Raw genomic sequence first — 21,690 nt, 5'->3', positions numbered from 1 at the left:
CCCGATTCTTACATATTGGTAATGTTAATCTGTCATGGGATGAGAGATTAACTATTGTAATATGAAAGAATCAGGGGATCCTTAACTTCTTTTGAGTAGTATATATTATGATGTATTTGTTGGGCTATGTTGGATGATACAATGTACAATTCAAATGTACACGCCACAGTCATCAACATTCTATCTACGTGTATGCATGAAAACATAATTAGAGCTGGAATATATCAAGATGTAATATGCCATGGAGTTTACGTTTATTTGTTTTCCTTGATCCGATTCCATCATGAGAAGGCTGATACTTGTTGTTCCGTGCACAATCCATGTTTTGGAATAGCCCCAAGTTCAACTAATGTCAAAGGTCAATGTCAAATGTTGCATTCAAGATGGCAGCTTCCAGTCTAGCAAGAGTGATGCTGGGTCATGTTCGTAAGTCCGGCACCCTCCTGACAAGAATTACAGGGGTGACAGCTAGTAGAAAGATCAAAACAGATGCCCCACAACCATTAGAAGATGAATTTCACCTCAACTATTTGGATGGCGATCGCAAAGGTACAGAGGAAGGGTAATGTTGATGGTGTGGGGACGACTCGGTGTGAGTGCAGTCGGGCGATGTTTTGTTGAGAAACCTGAGGTGATCGAACAAGGGTAGATTCGGCAAGTCAGTGTTTACACCCTGCTCTGGTGCACTGTCGCTATCCTACGACCAGATGACATTTATGCCTCTTCGTGTTGAAGCAATGTAACATGGCGGTTATAGTGTGGACATTAGACTGTGATTAGATACGGTCTGTCTCTGGTTCAGCTAGTCACCGGTCGAGGATGTAAATTGACGTTTTGTCAGTTGTTGACTCATGTTGTTTCCAAGAAATTAGCCCTTCGTGTAATCCAATGTAGGTAAAGGCGGGAGTGCACACTGTGTACATCCTTGTGACATGTTAAAAAGTGTGAACAAAGGTTTTTATGTTTACTCGAACTATGAAGACAAAAACTAATATTTAGCCAACAGGGTTAGAAATTGAATTATATACTGTAAACTATGTCTATAACGAACTCAGTGTGACAGCTATGTTAGTTCGTTATGAACATATACAGCGTATATACAGCAAATGGGCGGGACCAAAAAATACAGTTCATTATATCCGTCAGTTTGTTACAAGCATGTTCGTTATAACCATAGTTTAATGTATTTTCATAAGTCTGCAAAATGATATGCTATCTATGGAGTTGTACGGGGATATGATCTGATGTGCTTTTTACGTCTGTGTGCTCGAAATTTAGTTATTTGGCCTCTGAAATTACAAAAATCTTTAGGTTTCCATGGTTTGGAAAATTATATGCTGGTTCTAGATTTACATGTCTTCATGAAGATAAAAAACAAAAGAGATGTCCTTGCTTGGGATCATTCATTGGTTCTAATTTGGTGAAAGTGAAACTTATGACGTCATGTCCTCCTTCGCATACAAATGAATCATTCCTCAGCTCCATGATACACGTGGATTATGCTCCTCACAGAGGGTGGGGGATTCCGCAGAAGCTTGTTCATTGTTGATGTCTGAGGAGAATATGGCAGATTCAAAAGTTGAAGAAAGTGCTCTGTTTTCTCCCCAACAAAACAGTGAAGAATTCAGTATCAGTTACCTGGATGGCGATCAGAAAGGTAGAGTTAGCATGGTTAGAGTATGTGTATACGACTGACATCCATTTAAGTTACTTATAACCATAGAAACAGCTGCAAAGGGAAGGAAGAACGTCTCCAAGTCTGTCCAATATGAAATAAAGGTGCATTATCAGCGGTAGAAACCAACAGTTTTCGTCAACTCGTCCTTATAATGATAACATATAGCAAAACCCTTAAAAATGGAAAATTTCTGCTAGTCCTTATGATACCTTTACCATTGGGCAGTTTGGCAAGGACTACAGGACTAGTGCCAATTTCTAACCCTGCTTATAACTCAGAATGAAATATTTGCAACTGTGATTTATGTTGCTATTTCATGTCTGCATGTATTTGTGGATGGAAAACAAATATGTAGATGTTGTTTGTCCTTCTGGTCTGATAACATGTTTATCTCATCAAGTGACCTGCAAAGTGGATATTTTCGTGTGTGTGTGTCTGTCTGTCTCTGTCTCTCTCTCCCCCTTCCTCCCTCTCTCTCTCTCTCTCTCTCTCTCTCTCTCTCTCTCTCTCTCTCTCTCTCTCTCTCTCTCCCTTCCTCTCCCTCTCTCTCCCTTCCTCCCTCCAACGTCGCTATATAAGTGCAATAATCTTGTACTGGACGTTAAACCCCATTTCACCTCAGCCCACCCATCTCTCTCTCTGTCTCTCTCTCCCTCCCTCTCTCTCTCACTTTCCTAAATATTGGACATTAATCACTGTTCCAGGAATTGTTGTGTTTTCCATGCGTCGGTTCAAAGCCAGGAATTCCATGGGGAGAAACATCATCAAGATGGTGAGATCATATTCATTTCCATATACCCATATTGAAGACATGGGGCCCTGAACATCGATTCAGACACTGTGCGGCACTGCTAAAGTTGTCAGGGTAGAACAGCTTTCCTGCCTCATGGATAGGTCAATGTCTTGAAGTTTGTTAACAGCATAATAAATGCTCCGCTCTTATAAACTCCCGGTATTTAGGGCTCGTCCTTATTCAGTATGTGTTGCCTGCATGGAGCAGTTCCACCAGGGCGTGACCTGACTAGCTGTTACTATAGCTGACCCTCCGTATCACAGGGCGTGACCTGACTAGCTGTTACTATAATTGACCCTCCGTATCACAGGGCGTGACCTGACTAGCTGTTACTATAGTTGACCCCCCGTATCACAGGGCGTGACCTGACTAGCTGTTACTATAGTTGACCCCCCGTATCACAGGGCGTGACCTGACTAGCTGTTACTATAGTTGACCCCCCGTATCACAGGGCGTGACCTGACTAGCTGTTACTATAGTTGACCCTCCGTATCACAGGGCGTAACCTGACTAGCTGTTACTATAATTGACCCTCCGTATCACAGGGCGTGACCTGACTAGCTGTTACTATAGTTGACCCTCCGTATCACAGGGCCTGACCTGACTAGCTGTTACTATAGTTGACCCCCCGTTCCACCAGGGCGTGACCTGACTAGCTGTTACTATAGTTGACCCCCCGTTCCACCAGGGCGTGACCTGACTAGCTGTTGCTATAGCTGACCCTCCGTATCACAGCTTCCCGCCCACACTATAGATCAGGTGACTGTGTTATTGTTCATCTATCCTAGTTTTGTCGATTAACTTAATATAGTAGACAACAATGGCTCAATGTTGCCAAAATAATGTTTGTTTGTTTATTTGTTGCTTAACGCCGCATTCAGCAATATTCCAGCTATATGACGGTGGTCTGTAAATAATCGAGTCTGGACCAGACAATCCAGTGATTGACATCACACTTGGGATAGAAGACATGCATCAACCAAGTCAGCGAGCCTGACCACCTGATCCCGTTAGTTACCTCTTATGACAAGCATGGTCGACTTTACGGCAAGCATGGGTTGCTGAAGACCTATTCTACCCCTGATCTTCACAGGTCTGTTAACATACTGAAACCGATGAAGGTCTGTGGGGTGGAGTCTGTCAATTCAACATTTTCAAAGTTATTTCTTACTGTCAGGATGATTTTTACTTGAAAGTGTATCATCTTGAACAAAAGATCATGGAATGTATATTTAGTTTAGATGTGACAAGGTTGGGTTTAATAATCTTGCTGCTGGGCTTGACATTCTTGATGAAGATGTAGGACCATATAATGTCTTGGATTTGTTTAATATGTTTTTTAAAATTGACACAAATATCTTTCAATATTGAAATAAGAATTATAGCATAATCGTCGGAGAAATCCAAGGGCTGACAGGTGATAAGATATCAAGCACTACAGTCAATTTCACATTTATTCAGCATTGAGCATGTTTAGAGTTATAAGTTTTCCTTTTTCTTACAAACAAGATTTTAAGAAAAAGAACATGAAAGTTATCGGTGTTATGAAGAGAGGTGAGATGAGTGTGTAATTATAATAGAAGGGGAGAGGTGAGGTGAGTGTGTAATTATAATAGAAGGGGAGAGGTGAGATGAGTGTGTAATTATAATAGGAGGGGAGAGGTGAGGTGAGTGTGTAATTATGATAGAAGGGGAGAGGTGAGATGAGTGTGTAATTATGATAGAAGGGGAGAGGGGAGGTGAGTGTGTAATTATGATAGAAGGGGAGAGGTGAGGTGAGTGTGTAATTATAATAGAAGGGGAGAGGTGAGATGAGTGTGTAATTATGATAGAAGGGGAGAGGTGAGGTGAGTGTGTAATTATGATAGAAGGGGAGAGGTGAGGTGAGTGTGTAATTATAATAGAAGGGGAGAGGTGAGGTGAGTGTGTAATTATAATAGAAGGGGAGAGGTGAGATGAGTGTGTAATTATAATAGAAGGGGAGAGGTGAGATGAGTGTGTAATTATGATAGAAGGGGAGAGGTGAGGTGAGTGTGTAATTATGATAGAAGGGGAGAGGTGAGGTGAGTGTGTAATTATAATAGAAGGGGAGAGGTGAGGTGAGTGTGTAATTATAATAGAAGGGGAGAGGTGAGGTGAGTGTGTAATTATGATAGAAGGGGAGAGGTGAGGTGAGTGTGTAGTTATGATAGAAGGGGAGAGGTGAGGTGAGTGTGTAATTATGATAGAAGGGGAGAGGTGAGGTGAGTGTGTAATTATAATAGAAGGGGAGAGGTGAGGTGAGTGTGTAATTATGATAGAAGGGGAGAGGTGAGGTGAGTGTGTAATTATAATAGAAGGGGAGAGGTGAGCATGGTGAGATGAGTGTGTAATTATAATAGAAGGGGAGAGGTGAGATGAGTGTGTAATTATAATAGAAGGGGAGAGGTGAGGTGAGTGTGTAATTATAATAGAAGGGGAGAGGTGAGATGAGTGTGTAATTATAATAGAAGGGGAGAGGTGAGATGAGTGTGTAATTATAATAGAAGGGGAGAGGTGAGGTGAGTGTGTAATTATTGTAGAAGGGGAGAGGTGAGATGAGTGTGTAATTATGATAGAAGGGGAGAGGTGAGGTGAGTGTGTAATTATAATAGAAGGGGAGAGGTGAGGTGAGTGTGTAATTATGATAGAAGGGGAGAGGTGAGATGAGTGTGTAATTATGATAGAAGGGGAGAGGTGAGGTGAGTGTGTAATTATAATAGAAGGGGAGAGGTGAGGTGAGTGTGTAATTATAATAGGAGGGGAGAGGTGAGGTGAGTGTGTAATTATGATAGAAGGGGAGAGGTGAGGTGAGTGTGTAATTATAATAGAAGGGGAGAGGTGAGGTGAGTGTGTAATTATAATAGAAGGGGAGAGGTGAGGTGAGTGTGTAATTATAATAGAAGGGGAGAGGTGAGGTGAGTGTGTAATTATAATAGAAGGGGAGAGGTGAGTGTGTAATTATAATAGGAGGGGAGAGGTGAGATGAGTGTGTAATTATGATAGAAGGGGAGAGGTGAGGTGAGTGTGTAATTATAATAGAAGGGGAGAGGTGAGGTGAGTGTGTAATTATAATAGGAGGGGAGAGGTGAGGTGAGTGTGTAATTATGATAGAAGGGGAGAGGTGAGGTGAGTGTGTAATTATAATAGAAGGGGAGAGGTGAGGTGAGTGTGTAATTATAATAGGAGGGGAGAGGTGAGGTGAGTGTGTAATTATGATAGAAGGGGAGAGGTGAGGTGAGTGTGTAATTATAATAGAAGGGGAGAGGTGAGATGAGTGTGTAATTATAATAGAAGGGGAGAGGTGAGGTGAGTGTGTAATTATAATAGAAGGGGAGAGGTGAGATGAGTGTGTAATTATAATAGAAGGGGAGAGGTGAGGTGAGTGTGTAATTATAATAGAAGGGGAGAGGTGAGATGAGTGTGTAATTATAATAGGAGGGGAGAGGTGAGGTGAGTGTGTAATTATAATAGAAGGGGAGAGGTGAGATGAGTGTGTAATTATAATAGAAGGGGAGAGGTGAGATGAGTGTGTAATTATAATAGAAGGGGAGAGGTGAGATGAGTGTGTAATTATAATAGAAGGGGAGAGGTGAGATGAGTGTGTAATTATAATAGAAGGGGAGAGGTGAGGTGAGTGTGTAATTATGATAGAAGGGGAGAGGTGAGGTGAGTGTGTAATTATAATAGAAGGGGAGAGGTGAGGTGAGTGTGTAATTATAATAGAAGGGGAGAGGTGAGGTGAGTGTGTAATTATGATAGAAGGGGAGAGGTGAGATGAGTGTGTAATTATAATAGAAGGGGAGAGGTGAGGTGAGTGTGTAATTATGATAGAAGGGGAGAGGTGAGATGAGTGTGTAATTATGATAGAAGGGGAGAGGTGAGGTGAGTGTGTAATTATAATAGGAGGGGAGAGGTGAGGTGAGTGTGTAATTATGATAGAAGGGGAGAGGTGAGGTGAGTGTGTAATTATAATAGAAGGGGAGAGGTGAGGTGAGTGTGTAATTATGATAGAAGGGGAGAGGTGAGGTGAGTGTGTAATTATGATAGAAGGGGAGAGGTGAGGTGAGTGTGTAATTATAATAGAAGGGGAGAGGTGAGGTGAGTGTGTAATTATGATAGAAGGGGAGAGGTGAGATGAGTGTGTAATTATGATAGAAGGGGAGAGGTGAGATGAGTGTGTAATTATAATAGAAGGGGAGAGGTGAGGTGAGTGTGTAATTATAATAGGAGGGGAGAGGTGAGGTGAGTGTGTAATTATGATAGAAGGGGAGAGGTGAGGTGAGTGTGTAATTATAATAGAAGGGGAGAGGTGAGGTGAGTGTGTAATTATGATAGAAGGGGAGAGGTGAGGTGAGTGTGTAATTATGATAGAAGGGGAGAGGTGAGGTGAGTGTGTAATTATGATAGAAGGGGAGAGGTGAGGTGAGTGTGTAATTATAATAGAAGGGGAGAGGTGAGGTGAGTGTGTAATTATGATAGAAGGGGAGAGGTGAGATGAGTGTGTAATTATGATAGAAGGGGAGAGGTGAGATGAGTGTGTAATTATAATAGAAGGGGAGAGGTGAGGTGAGTGTGTAATTATAATAGAAGGGGAGAGGTGAGGTGAGTGTAATTATAATAGAAGGGGAGAGGTGAGGTGAGTGTGTAATTATGATAGAAGGGGAGAGGTGAGGTGAGTGTGTAATTATTGTAGAAGGGGAGAGGTGAGTGTGTAATTATAATAGAAGGGGAGAGGTGAGGTGAGTGTGTAATTATGATAGAAGGGGAGAGGTGAGATGAGTGTGTAATTATAATAGAAGGGGAGAGGTGAGGTGAGTGTGTAATTATGATAGAAGGGGAGAGGTGAGGTGAGTGTGTAATTATGATAGAAGGGGAGAGGTGAGTGTGTAATTATGATAGAAGGGGAGAGGTGAGGTGAGTGTGTAATTATGATAGAAGGGGAGAGGGGAGGTGAGTGTGTAATTATAATAGAAGGGGAGAGGTGAGATGAGTGTGTAATTATTGTAGAAGGGGTGAGATGAGTGTGTAATTATGATAGAAGGGGAGAGGTGAGGTGAGTGTGTATTTATGATAGAAGGGGAGAGGTGAGATGAGTGTGTAATTATGATAGAAGGGGAGAGGTGAGGTGAGTGTGTAATTATGATAGAAGGGGAGAGGTGAGGTGAGTGTGTAATTATGATAGAAGGGGAGAGGTGAGATGAGTGTGTAATTATGATAGAAGGGGAGAGGTGAGGTGAGTGTGTAATTATAATAGAAGGGGAGAGGTGAGGTGAGTGTGTAATTATAATAGAAGGGGAGAGGTGAGGTGAGTGTGTGATTATAATAGAAGGGGAGAGGTGAGGTGAGTGTGTAATTATAATAGAAGGGGAGAGGTGAGATGAGTGTGTAATTATAATAGAAGGGGAGAGGTGAGGTGAGTGTGTAATTATGATAGAAGGGGAGAGGTGAGGTGAGTGTGTAATTATGATAGAAGGGAAGGAGGATACAGAAACTACAGCATGTCACGTGTGAGGACGAGGAAGTTCAGGAAGGATGCCATCTTTTTAAATCACAGACAACAGTCTGCAAACAGGCAGTATCGTGCTAAATATGTTTACATGCTTCCTTTACAATGAATTGTCACTGATAATTGTGCAATAAAACTGACAAAACATTGACTGACACTGAAGTGATTTCCAACCTGGAGATTCTGCTTGATCTTAACACACTGTGCACATCATACACACTGTCAGACCAACTGTCATGCTACATGCAGAAACATCAAATACACAACAGTGGTCAGCTCATGTACTGTTATGTGTTGTTCAGGTAACAGAATTCATCACAAGAGTCAGCCTCATTTCTACACTCACAGGCATTCCTCCCCCAACACTCACAGGCATTCCTCCCACAACACTCACAGGCATTCTTCCCACAACACTCACAGGCATTCCTCCCCCAACACTCACAGGCATTCCTCCCACAACACTCACAGGCATTCCTCCAACAACACTCACAGGCATTCCTCCCCCAACACTCACAGGCATTCCTCCCCCAACACTCACAGGCATTCCCCCCACAACACTCACATGCATTCCTCCAACAACACTCACACTCATTCCTCCAACAACACTCACACACATTCCTCCCACAACACTCACATGCATTCCTCCAACAACACTCACAGGCATTCCTCCAACAACACTCACAGGCATTCCTCCCACAACACTCACAGGCATTCCTCCCACAACACTCACACGCATTCCTCCCACAACACTCACAGGCATTCCTCCAACAACACACACAGGCATTCCTCCCTTAACACTCACAGGATTCCTCCAACAACACTCACAGGATTCCTCCAACAACACTCACACGCATTCCTCCCCCAACACTCACAGGCATTCCTCCCCCAACACTCACAGGCATTCCTCCAACAACACTCCCACGCATTCCTCCCACAACACTCACACGCATTCCTCCAACAACACTCACAGGCATTTCTCCCACAACACTCACAGGCATTTCTCCCACAACACTCACAGGCATTCCTCCCACAACACTCACACACATTCCTCCCACAACACTCACAGGCATTTCTCCCACAACACTCACAGGCATTCCTCCCACAACACTCACATGCATTCCTCCAACAACACTCACAGGCATTCCTCCAACAACACTCACGGGCATTCCTCCAACAACACTCACAGGCATTCCTCCCACAACACTCACATGCATTCCTCCAACAACACTCACACGCATTCCTCCCACAACACTCACAGGCATTCCTCCCACAACACTCACATGCATTCCTCCAACAACACCCACAGGATTCCTCCAACAACACTCACGGGCATTCCTCCCACAACACTCACAGGCATTTCTCCCACAACACTCACAGGCATTCCTCCCCTAGCACTCATTGGCATTCCTCTGACACACTCAGGCATTCCTCCCTTAACACTCACATGCATTCCTCCCACAACACTCACAGGATTCCACCAACAACACTCACAGGCATTCCTCCCACAACACTCACAGGCATTCCTCCCCTAGCACTCATTGGCATTCCTCTGACACACTCAGGGATTCCTCCCACAACACTCACATGCATTCCTCCAACAACACTCACAGGATTCCTCCAACAACACTCACATGCATTCCTCCCACAACACTCACATGCATTCCTCCCACAACACTCACAGGCACTCCTCCCCCAACACTCACAGGATTCCTCCCACAACACTCAGAGGCATTCCTCCCACAACACTCACATGATTCCTCCAACAACACTCACTGGCATTCCTCCAACAACACTCACAGGATTCCTCCAACAACACTCACAGGATTCCTCCAACAGCACTCACAGGCATTCCTCCAACAACACTCACAGGCATTCCTCCCACAACACTCACAGGCATTCCTCCAACAACACTCACAGGATTCCTCCAACAACACTCACGGGCATTCCTCCAACAACACTCACAGGCATTCCTCCCACAACACTCACATGCATTCCTCCAACAACACTCACACGCATTCCTCCCACAACACTCACAGGCATTCCTCCCACAACACTCACAGGCATTTCTCCCCTAGCACTCATTGGCATTCCTCTGACACACTCACATGCATTCCTCCTTTAACACTCACAGGCATTCCTCCCACAACACTCACAGGCATTCCTCCCACAACACTCACAGGCATTCCTCCCACAACACTCACAGGCATTTCTCCCACAACACTCACAGGCATTCCTCCCACAACACTCACAGGCATTCCTCCCACAACACTCACGGGCATTCCTCCCCTAGCACTCATTGGCATTCCTCTGACACACTCAGGCATTCCTCCGACACTCACAGGCATTCCTCCCACAACACTCACATGCATTCCTCCCACAACACTCACATGCATTCCTCCAACAACACTCACAGGATTCCTCCAACAACACTCACAGGATTCCTCCCACAACACTCACAGGCATTCCTCCCACAACACTCACAGGCACTCCTCCCCCAACACTCACAGGATTCCTCCCACAACACTCAGAGGCATTCCTCCCACAACACTCACATGATTCCTCCAACAACACTCACGGGCATTCCTCCAACAACACTCACAGGATTCCTCCAACAGCACTCACAGGCATTCCTCCAACAACACTCACAGGCATTCCTCCAACAACACTCACAGGATTCCTCCAACAACACTCACGGGCATTCCTCCCACAACACTCACAGGCATTCCTCCAACAACACTCACAGGCATTCCTCCCACAACACTCACATGCATTCCTCCCACAACACTCACACGCATTCCTCCAACAACACTCACAGGCATTCCTCCCACAACACTCACAGGCATTTCTCCCCTAGCACTCATTGGCATTCCTCTGACACACTCAGGCATTCCTCCCTTAACACTCACACGCATTCCTCCCACAACACTCACAGGCATTCCTCCCACAACACTCACAGGCATTTCTCCCACAACACTCATAGGCATTCCTCCCACAACACTCACAGGCATTCCTCCCACAACACTCACGGGCATTCCTCCCCTAGCACTCATTGGCATTCCTCTGACACACTCAGGCATTCCTCCGACACTCACAGGCATTCCTCCCACAAATCATGAACATTTCTCTGGCACACTAAGGCATTCCTTCCACATTCAATAGACCTATTACTGTATTACTTTTCGAAGCAGCATTAAACCAACCCACTCACTCGTTCCCTGTTTTTACAGATGATCGAGGGCCTGGAGGAGGTGAAGTTTGATACCAGTGTCCGAGCTCTTATTATTCGGAGTGAAGTACCTGGAGTGTTCTGTGCAGGTAAGTGTCACAGACAGACCCTGTATCCTATCACGGATAGACCCTGTATCATATCACAGACAGACCCTTCATCGTATCACAGACAGACCCTGTATTGTATCACAGACAGACCCTTTATCATATCACAGACAGACCCTGTATCGTATCACAGACAGACCCTGTATCTTATCACAGACAGACCCTGTATCGTATCACAGACAGACCCTGTATCATATCACAGACAGACCCTGTATCATATCACAGACAGACCCTGCATCGTATCACAGACAGACCCTGCATCGTATCACAGACAGTCCCCGTATCGTATCTCAGACAGACCCTGCATCGTATCACAGACAGTCCCTGTATCGTATCACAGACAGACCCTGTATCATATCACAGACAGACCCTGTATCATATCACAGACAGTCCCTGTATCATATCACAGACAGTCCCTGTATCATATCACAGACAGATCCTGTATCGTATCACAGACAGACCCTTTATCATATCGCAGACAGACCCTTATACCCTTTGCATAGATAAAGTTTGAATAAATATTTTGAAATAACTGTCTAAAAGTTGGTGGGTAAATAAGAAAACATACAACGTGGATCTTCTAATTTACTGCATTTAGCGATGTTTTGATGTCGATTTTTATGCTTATTTTCAGCTTGATAACGGTGTAAGAATCTACATCGGAACTTCGCTAAATGCAGTAAATTAGAAGATCCATGTTGGGTGTTTCGTTATTTCAAAATAACATAAAAGTGTTGATATGAACAAACAGTCTGTACCATTAAATGTTTCTCATAAGTTGCAGTAGATTTGGCACTGTATCAAGTCCGCAGAATCGATCTGCCCGAGGCAAGAGAGTTAACTTACTTAAAAGTCAAGTGCACATGCTTTGCATATCCTGCAATATACTGATATCTGTACGACAGTTTTTTAATCAGATTTTGATTTCGTTGTGTGATTTTGATTGACTCCATAATACCAGCCTAACTCGGCAAGGGTGGGAACTGAACTTTTATAGCCAGGTAACTCTCTTGCCTCGGGAAGATGCCAGAATCAGGACAGATATAAGTGTTGCTGTGTTGTAGGTGCTGACTTGAAGGAACGCGCCCAGATGACCAATCCACAGGTGGCGGCCTTCGTACAGAAGCTCCGAGGGACTGTCAACGAGATTCACAACTTTCCCGTCCCCGTCATAGCAGCCATAGATGGCGCTGCACTGGGTGGAGGTCTGGAGATGGCCTTGGGCTGTGACCTTCGTGTTGCATGTAGGTGAAACACCAGTGAGAGATTGGTGGTGGGTGGGGAACATTGATGAGGTGAAGGCTGTGAGCTTCATGTCGCTAACACCAGTGAGAGATTGGTGGTGGGTGGGGAACATTGATGAGGTCAAGGCTGTGAGCTTCGTGTTGCATGTAGGTGGCAAACACCAGTGAGAGATTGGTAATTGGGGTGGGGAACTTTGATGAGGTCAAGGCTGTGACCTTCATGCCGCTGACACCAGTGAGAGATTGGTAATTTGGGGGCTCAGGGAACAGTGGGGTTGTGGTGTGGGGGGGTCTTTAAAGTCCTCATAATGTATTTTGAAATGTGAGTGATGTGGCCACCAAAGGAGTCCCTGATTGCAAACCAGTGTCTCAGATAAACCAGAGATGGAATCTGTCATGTTAAAGCGGTAGGCGAGTTGATTGTTACAACGAGTGGATTGCCTTGATTCAGGTTCCCCCTGAAGGCAATACTCTCTGTAAAAAATGAATCTAGATTCTGGACACTATGGTGTGAAATAATGCCTCCTGTTGTCTGGTTTTAGCAACTACAGCCAAGATGGGTCTGGTGGAGACGAAGCTGGCGATCATTCCTGGTGCAGGTCAGTATGTTGGCGGCCCACACGGGATATGTCACACGGGGTATGTCACACGGGGTATGTCACATGGGGTATGTCACACAGGGTATGTTACACGGGACATGTCACGGGATATGTCACATGGGGTATGTCAGACAGGGTATGTCACACGGGGTATGTCAGACAGGGTATGTCACACGGGGTAGGTCAGACAAGGTAGGTCAGACAGGGTATGTCACACGGGGTATGTCACACGGGGTAGGTCAGACAGGGTAGGTAAGACAGGATAGGTCAGACGGGGTATGTCACATGGGGTATGTCACACGGGCTATGTCAGACAGGGTATGTCACACAGGGTATGTCACACGGGGTATGTCAGACAGGGTAGACAATAGAATAGACAATAGGCATCTGGTTCTACCCACTCGTGTCAAACTAGGCATCATTGAGTACTCCAACAGTCCAGACAGACACCACCTACGCAACACTGCGTCAAAAGCTGACACGACCAAACTCTTACAAATAGGCTGTAATGTTGAGTCATATTTCTGGCTAGGAATCAGCAGTCATATCAACATGGGGACGCATTAATTTCAAGATTATGTGATACCAGAAATGTCACACAGGATGTGTCACAATGGATATATCACACACAGGATATGTCCTATGGGATATGTCACACACTGGATATGTCCTATGGGATATGTCACACACAGGATGTGTCCTATGGGATATGTCACACACAGGATGTGTCACATTGGATATGTCACACAGGATGTGTCACATGGGATATATCACACACAGGATATGTCCTATGGGATATGTCACACACATGATGTGTCACATTGGATATATCACCCACAGGATATGTCCTATGGGATATGTCACACACATGATGTGTCACATGGGATATATCACACACAGGATATGTCCTATGGGATATGTCACACACAGGATGCATCACATTGGATATATCACCCACAGGATATGCCCTATGGGATATGTCACACACAGGATGTGTCACAGGGGATATGTCCTATGGGATATGTCACAGATATCAACACAGTCTCACTAAATACAGACGGTTTATCACACTGTCAACCCCTGGTTTCTGTGACTTCGGTGTCACTGCTGTCTGACCAACTTTCTGTCCACACAGGAGGCACACAGCGGTTGCCGAGGGTGCTTGGACCAGCGCTGGCCAAAGAACTGATCTACACAGGGCGGGTGTTGGATGGTCAGCAGGCGGCGCAAATCGGACTGGTCAACCATTGTGTGGATCAGAATGAGGCTGGTGATGCAGCCTATCAGAGGTCGCTGGCACTTGCGGAGGAAATACTACCTCAGGTGAGCAGTGAACGCCGAGGATGTTGAGTGGCGTGTGGATATGTGTAGTGACATTTTGACCATTATTGATATTTGAAGAGTGTTCAAATCTGAAACGTGGATGCAGTTTAATAATGACGTATACTACTCAAAAGAAGTTAAAGAACACCCAATTCTTTCATATTACTACAGTTTATCTTTCTTGGCATATGAGATTAATATGAAAGTAATATGAAAGAATTGGGTGTTCTTTAACTTCTTTTGAGTAGTATACATCAACCTTATGATCTGGTTGTAAGCATAAGTGTGTTGCCAAATGGCATTACATTCAAGGTTATATGAGAAAGCAATGTTAAGATGAACAAACTTAATTTAATTTTTGGTGTTTTATGAGTATATTGTTTTGTTTTGTTGTTAATGTGATAAAAGTATGATGGCATTGTTTCAGTCTGCAACTGATATTTGTCAGTTTTATGAAATTTTACAGAGAATGAAGGACTTCCTTATGTAGAGATTATGGAATAATCCTTTACAGGAATACTCTGTGTAAGGAGGTCGGCTGAGGTTGGCTGTGACCATGAACTGACCAATGTTGGTGGCCATGTGATAACCAATGTCGACAGCCATGTGATAGCCAATGTTGGTTGCCATGTGATAACCAATGTTGGTGGTCATGTGATAACCAATGTTGGTGGTCATGTGATAACCAATGTTGGTTGCCATGTGATAGCCAATGTTGGTTGCCATGTGATAACCAATGTTGGTGGTCATGTGATAACCAATGTTGGTTGCCAGGTGATAACTCATGTTGGTGCCATGTGATAACCGATGAAAGTGGCCATCTAATAACCAATGTTGGCACCATATGATAACCAATGTTGGCGCCATGTCATATGGTGGTGGCCATGTGATAAAAACAATGCTGGTTGCCATGTGATAACCAATATGTTAGAGCCATATGATAACCAATGTTGGTCACCATGTGATATGCTGGTTGCCATGTGATAACCAATGTTGGCGTCCATGTCATAACCAATGTTGGCGCCAGGTGATAACCAATGTTGGCACCATGTGATAACCAATGTTGGCGCCATGTGATAACCAATGCTGGTCGCCATGCGTTATCTAATGTTGGTCACCATGTGATAACCAGTGCTGGTCACCATGTCATATGGTGGTCACCATTTGATAACCAATGTTGGTCGCCATGTGATAACCAATGTTGGTCGCCATGTGATAACGAATGCTGGTCACCATGTCATATGGTGTTGCCATGTGATAACCAATGTTGGTCGCCATGTGATATACCCGATGCTGGTTGCCATGTGATAACCGATGTTGGCGTCCATGTGATAACCAATGTTGGCACCATGTGATATAACCACACACACTTCCTGCAAGTTTAATCCCATTCACAGAGAGAGGAAATTGTTGATGCATCCTGTGATTCAGTAGTAATATCATTGTTGTTTGTTGTTGTTGTTGTTGTTTATTCTTTTGTTTCTTTACAGGGTCCTATTGCACTCAGGATGGCAAAACAGGCAATCAACAGGGGTTTGGAGGTAAACTGTTGGTATTTACTGTCGTACTCCCTCACACAAATAAACCCATGTGCGTGTTAGTTTCCTGAATTGTGTACTTGAAAACACTGACAAAACTTCAGCTGGTTTAGTTGAAAGCTATTACAGAAGGACTTAAGTAGTGGACTTAAGTGGTGGACTTAAGTCTGTCTCAAGTCTGACACAGTGCAGTAGCAGCAGTGGAAACTAAACGTTTTAGTCCACTCGTTCCTAATGATGACAACATATGGCAAAACCCTTAAAATGGCAAATTTCTACTAGTCCTTTTGATACCTTAACTATTGGGCAGTTTTGCCAGAACAACGGGACTAGTGCCAATTTCTAACACTGAGTAGTCTGGGATGACTGTAATCTTTATGTTTCGGTATAAACATGATAAACGCTGATTTCAAGCTTGTGTGGTTGTCATGGTGAGTTGTTTATTCGGGGTAGTCATGGTGAGTTGTTTATTCAGGGTAGTCTTGGCGAGTTGTTTATTCGAGGTTGTCATGGTGAGTTGTTTATTCCAGGTTGTCATGGTGAGTTGTTTATATGAGGTTGTCATGGTGAGTTGTTTATTGGAGGTTGTCATGGTGAGTTGTATATCATGATGAGTGTGTGATGGGGAATTTTTTTCCAGAAAGCACTGTAGTTAGCTTATCTAAGAGGTACTCATCAAAACTGATTAAATTAGAAATTAAGTTATTTTTTCCAGACAAGGGGTCTTTGTGTGTGTATTCATTTTACATTTGATAATGTTTTCTGATGACATAAAGCGACACCTAGTGCCCATACCTTCTTAAAGCTTTATAGACTCTTTTTGTACATAATTTATATTCACTTCTATATGAATAAACAAAATTCTAATGTGCACCATGGCGGGAGATAGTGATAGTGCTGTTTTCTTGTTCGGGGTAGTCATGGTGAGTTTTCTTGTTCGGGGTAGTCATGGTGAGTTTTCTTGTTCGGGGTAGTCATGGTGAGTTTTCTTGTTCGGGGTAGTCATGGTGAGTTTTCTTGTTAGGGGTAGTCATGGTGAGTTTTCTTGTTCAGGGTAGTCATGGTGAGTTTTCTTGTTCAGGGTAGTCATGGTGAGTTTTCTTGTTCGGGGTAGTCATGGTGAGTTTTCTTGTTCGGGGTAGTCATGGTGAGTTTTCTTTTCCCACCAGGTGGAGCTCGAGTCTGGTCTGAAGTTTGAGGAAGCCTACTACGCCCAGGTGAGTGGAACGCCGCCAAGTAGATGTGTGTTGGAATACTGTTGGAAGTATATGTTTGACATTAACGGGGCAAACAGTTGTCAGGTGGGATGGCCAGCAGTGTCCGAAGTAACTGCCTGTCCGTGGCTGGAAACTTTTTAGTTGGGCTGCATGAAATTTTCTTTGACCTGCCCGACTGCCTGACAGATAGTTTTAAGACTACTCGCGTCTGTAGTTCAATTTTAACTCCTTGTAGATTCTTAGGTGATAGTTTGCATTGTTTCAACTGAATCAAGATGCGATTTATCTCCCTTGTTTTGCAATTTTTCAATATTTATGTATCTGAATGCCGGCAGGTAGCTTTGATGATGGGCTAGCAACATTTATGGGTCTTTTGGGTTATAAAATTATTTCAAACACTGGTTGGCACTACCAGTTGTCAGTTAATGACTCCACAGAGTAGTGACGTCTCAGTCAGTCAGTTGTGTGTTTTGTACCACTGACGACCCATGAAGATCCGGGGTAGAATAGGTCTTCAGGAACCAGTGCTTGCCGTAAAAGGCGACTATGCTTCTCGACTTGGTTGATGCATGTCATTGTATCCCAGTTGCGTGGATTGATGCTCATGATGTCAATAATGACACTTCTATAGTGAGGGTGCTGGACCAAAGGACAGTGTCTACAAACAGGGGTGAGAATCTTCCGCAGATCTGCAAATTTTTGTGAAATTTTAGTGACCACAAATTTGTTAAAATCTGATTGCTTCCCCCCATAAACACCCCCAAATTATGGACAGGCTCCATTGCAATCAGTTTCAGCTAAAAAGGAACATATCCATTCTCATCACTGTACGTAAGAGGCATTTCCACTGAAGATGTTTCTACAGAGAATTCACTGTGTTTAGAGAAATACATAACTTCCTGTGACAGACCATCACTGATTGTATTTCCAGGTTATTCCAACCAAGGATAGGATAGAGGGCCTGACAGCTTTTAAAGAGAAACGTCCGCCTAAGTACCAGGGACACTGAGAGACCTGACGTCATCTAGATCAAGAGCGGATCCAGCATGTTTCAAAGGGAGGGGTCCAAAATATCAAAATCCTCTCTATCAATTTTACTGCCTACAACATACTACGTTTGGTTTTCAAAAGGGGGGTGGGCTGGACTCCCTGGACCCCCCTGGATCCCCCTGGATCGCCTGGATCCGCCTGGACCCCCCTGGATCCGTCTATGGAGATGTTGGACCTCACATGTGTGGTTGAAGTGTGTTTGAATGTCACCTGAATCTATTTTGAGGTCAAATGTATGAAGACAGGTTTTATGTATTTTGGGTAGCGAAAGACACCAGTGTGAGATTCCATGTATCATCCAATATCATTACTCGGACTTATTCAGATTGTACACAGTTATAACCAGTTTCTGGAGTGTAAATAGCACAGCTATTCAGCAAAATAATCAGACACATGTCATATATGTCATATATCTGGGATGTCATATATCTGGGTCGGGCTGGCCTTGTTGTAGTTCCTACCTCGGACAAATATTTCCCACAGTCGTCTCCTGTAGCTACCAGTGTTCGAAATAAGCGCTGGTCTGTAGGCCTGTTAGAGGTAGATCTCATGATGGCGCCGTGGTTTCAAGGTTGTATGGGTCTTATGGCCGGCAGTACATTTACGTGTCTATTTTTTTGTCCTGGCTGACAGCATTCATGTCATGAACAAGAATCGGTTCTTTGAAGGGACAGGAACAAGGTGAAATATCTGGAATATTTTGTATCAACTCGGTTGGAATTCCGGGACACTTGTAGTGTTCTGCATGCAACAGCAGACTGCAATCAGGTTTCTGTGACCCAGGTCCTGCCCTACAGTCCGCGTCAACCCCCTGAACCTGTTTTGAACTGATTTCAAATTCCGGGGGAATTATTTTAAGGGTGCCTCAGTCATTAAACACTTATGATATCGAACTTGATGTTCTAATTCACTGTGTTCACACGAACATTAAGCAGTTACTATGACAACATCCTCCACCCATGGGTAATGTCTACTGCAGCTGACAGGCGAGCGGGTTTATTTACAGAATCATACATGTCGACACGCGACTGTAGCACAGCTGTAGCGTTACATTCCATGTCAACCGCGACAATCTGTATTCTCTGTAGTATTCATTCTGTTAAAAAAATGGATGGTTTAATATTTGGGGCACATGAAATAGTTAAGAAATAATAGTGCAATATTCTTGTAATATCATGCTTGAACTATTGATAATATAAAAATTACCACTAAATCTACTTTTTGTAAAGATGAAGATAATTTAGCGGGATGCTGAGTCTCCTATGTATCCAAACCCATGCCCCAAGTCCTGAATCATCTCTCAGTGGGATCACTCACTGAAAGGAAAAAAACTCACAATGCCCTGCGGTAATTTTCCATACAGATTAACCAGCCATTCGCAACACTACAGGTGGTTAAACACAGACGAACATTACACCAAAATACTGATTCTCTCTCTCTCTCTCTCTCTCCCTCTTTTTCTCTCTCTCTCTCTTTTTCTCTCTCTTTTTTCACTCTCTCTCAAAGACAGCTCGCCCGTGTGACGCGAAGGCCTGCAGTGGTGCATCACACTTCTTGTGCACTGCACTTTAATCACATGACATCACCACTTTCCCGTGTGCAGCATTCGTCATTCCAAATTACATTCGTTACCGTATTTACCCCACTGTAAATACATTTACTGATGTTCTTGTGTAGATGAATGATATCCTCCCAAATGGTTTTCAAAGATATGACAGGCAAAATGTTACACAATACATAGATACGAATATAAGTCTGTCTGAAGATATGGTCAATAGACTTGGTCTGACATACCAAACAAGGCATTTATCTCCCTTTAGTTGTCTGTTGCCTCTCTGTAAACCATACTGATTTAGGTGAGGTGTAGGGATACATATATATGTAATATATTTTTCCGAAGGTCAACCTTCAGTTGTCAACATCGGCTATATCTGCTAGATCTGTAGCAGGTAATTGATATAATACATGTACCAAGTTTGTGGTTCTGTGGACAGGGATACATGTCTTTCAAGTTTTCAGGGTCACAGGTGGCCCAGTCGTCTAAGGCGCCGCGATTCGCTGTGCAGAGTGGCGTCCCTTGGGCATGCCAGAAACCTATGATTGTGTGTTCGAATCCCGGTTCACCCCGATTATGTTTCTAGGTTTGTCAGCACATACCCGTGCTAGTGGGTTTCACCGAAGTGGTAAACATCTGACATCTGCATCACTTCAGGCTTTCCTCCAACATTAAGCTGACACGCCCTTATATAACTGGAATACTGTTAAAAGCAGCGTGAAACCCGTTAAAGCGTTTAGCTCGTCACATCGAAGACCCGGGTTCGATTCCCGACATGGGTACAATGTGTGAAGACCATTTTTTGTGTCCCCTGCCGCGATATTGCTGGAATATTGCTAAGAGCGGCGTAAAACCATACACACTCGCTCATTCATACAGATCTGGAATAGATGTCCAAAGATTCACTGATTATATGAGCAGGCTACATGGAACATAATTCTGAACCAAGCAGAGTGAGTGAGTGAGTGAGTGAGTATGGTTTTACGCCGCTTTTAGCAATATTCCAGCAATATCACGGCGGGGGACACCAGAAATGGGCTTCACACATTGTACCCATGTCAGGAATCGAACCCGGGTCTTTGGCGTGACGAGCGAACGCTTTAACCACTAGGCTACCCGACCGCCCCGAACCAAGCAGAAGCTAGTATTTTAATGCGCAAATGTCTGTTGTAACATATTATGCAGAAAACTTATTGTCTGTGGACAAAGTTTAGTTTTTCACCTCATATTGAACTACGTATTTAAATCTGCATTTAACCTCTACTGCCTCATTCAGCAGATTCGTGGTCATCCAGCAGTACATGGGTACCCGGTAGGATAATCGATAAGATATAATGTGACTGTTAACGTTCTAGTGACTCGCAGGCATCGGATTGCATACTCGCCAGTGTGCTGAGATTGAAAATCAAACAGGAAACTGATGAAGTACCCAGCTCCAGGGTAGACGAGGACAGAATGAGTCTTAAAATTTTAATGTAAATGCTCTCAATGTCCAGATAGCACAGGTCGTCTAGGAGCAGCAATTTGCTGTGCAGAGTTGCGTCCTTTGGGCACGCCAGAAACCTATAATTGTGGGTTGGAATGGTGAGTGACCTTGTCATGGGATTCAGGGACCATGTCATGGGATTCAGGGAGATGTCATGGGATTCAGGGAGATGTCATGGGATTAAGGGGAGAGAGTGGATGTCTAGTACACCATGACTCATGCCGTAAACTGCAGGTCTTCTGGTTCGACAAGATTTGCACCAACGTGACATGGTGACTATTTCCAGATACAAAGTGGCTTCTGTTACTATAGTGTGTCTTCTGTTTCTCCAGGTGGCCGCTGTTACT

General features: G+C 43.9%; 1 protein-coding gene and 1 pseudogene across 1 annotated transcript; both read left to right on the top strand.

Annotated features, from left to right (window-relative positions):
* The first annotated feature begins 382 nt into the window (after window positions 1–382).
* LOC139444960 (methylglutaconyl-CoA hydratase, mitochondrial-like) lies at window positions 383–19,454 on the top strand. Its single transcript, XM_071225990.1, has 9 exons — window positions 383–549; window positions 2,383–2,450; window positions 11,226–11,313; window positions 12,396–12,575; window positions 13,118–13,174; window positions 14,310–14,497; window positions 15,988–16,038; window positions 17,205–17,252; window positions 18,184–19,454. Exons 1-9 carry the CDS (start codon window positions 384–386, stop codon window positions 18,259–18,261), a joined length of 924 nt encoding a protein of 307 aa, XP_071082091.1. The 5' UTR covers window position 383; the 3' UTR covers window positions 18,262–19,454.
* Window positions 8,235–11,157, top strand: LOC139445321 (GATA zinc finger domain-containing protein 14-like; annotated as a pseudogene).
* Window positions 19,455–21,690: the final 2,236 nt, after the last annotated feature.

Source organism: Haliotis cracherodii, unplaced genomic scaffold (genome assembly GCF_022045235.1).
Source record: "Haliotis cracherodii isolate W230 unplaced genomic scaffold, xgHalCrac1.p SCAF_6, whole genome shotgun sequence".
NCBI lineage: Eukaryota > Metazoa > Mollusca > Gastropoda > Lepetellida > Haliotidae > Haliotis > Haliotis cracherodii.
This window is presented reverse-complemented; position numbering and strand designations above follow the sequence as displayed.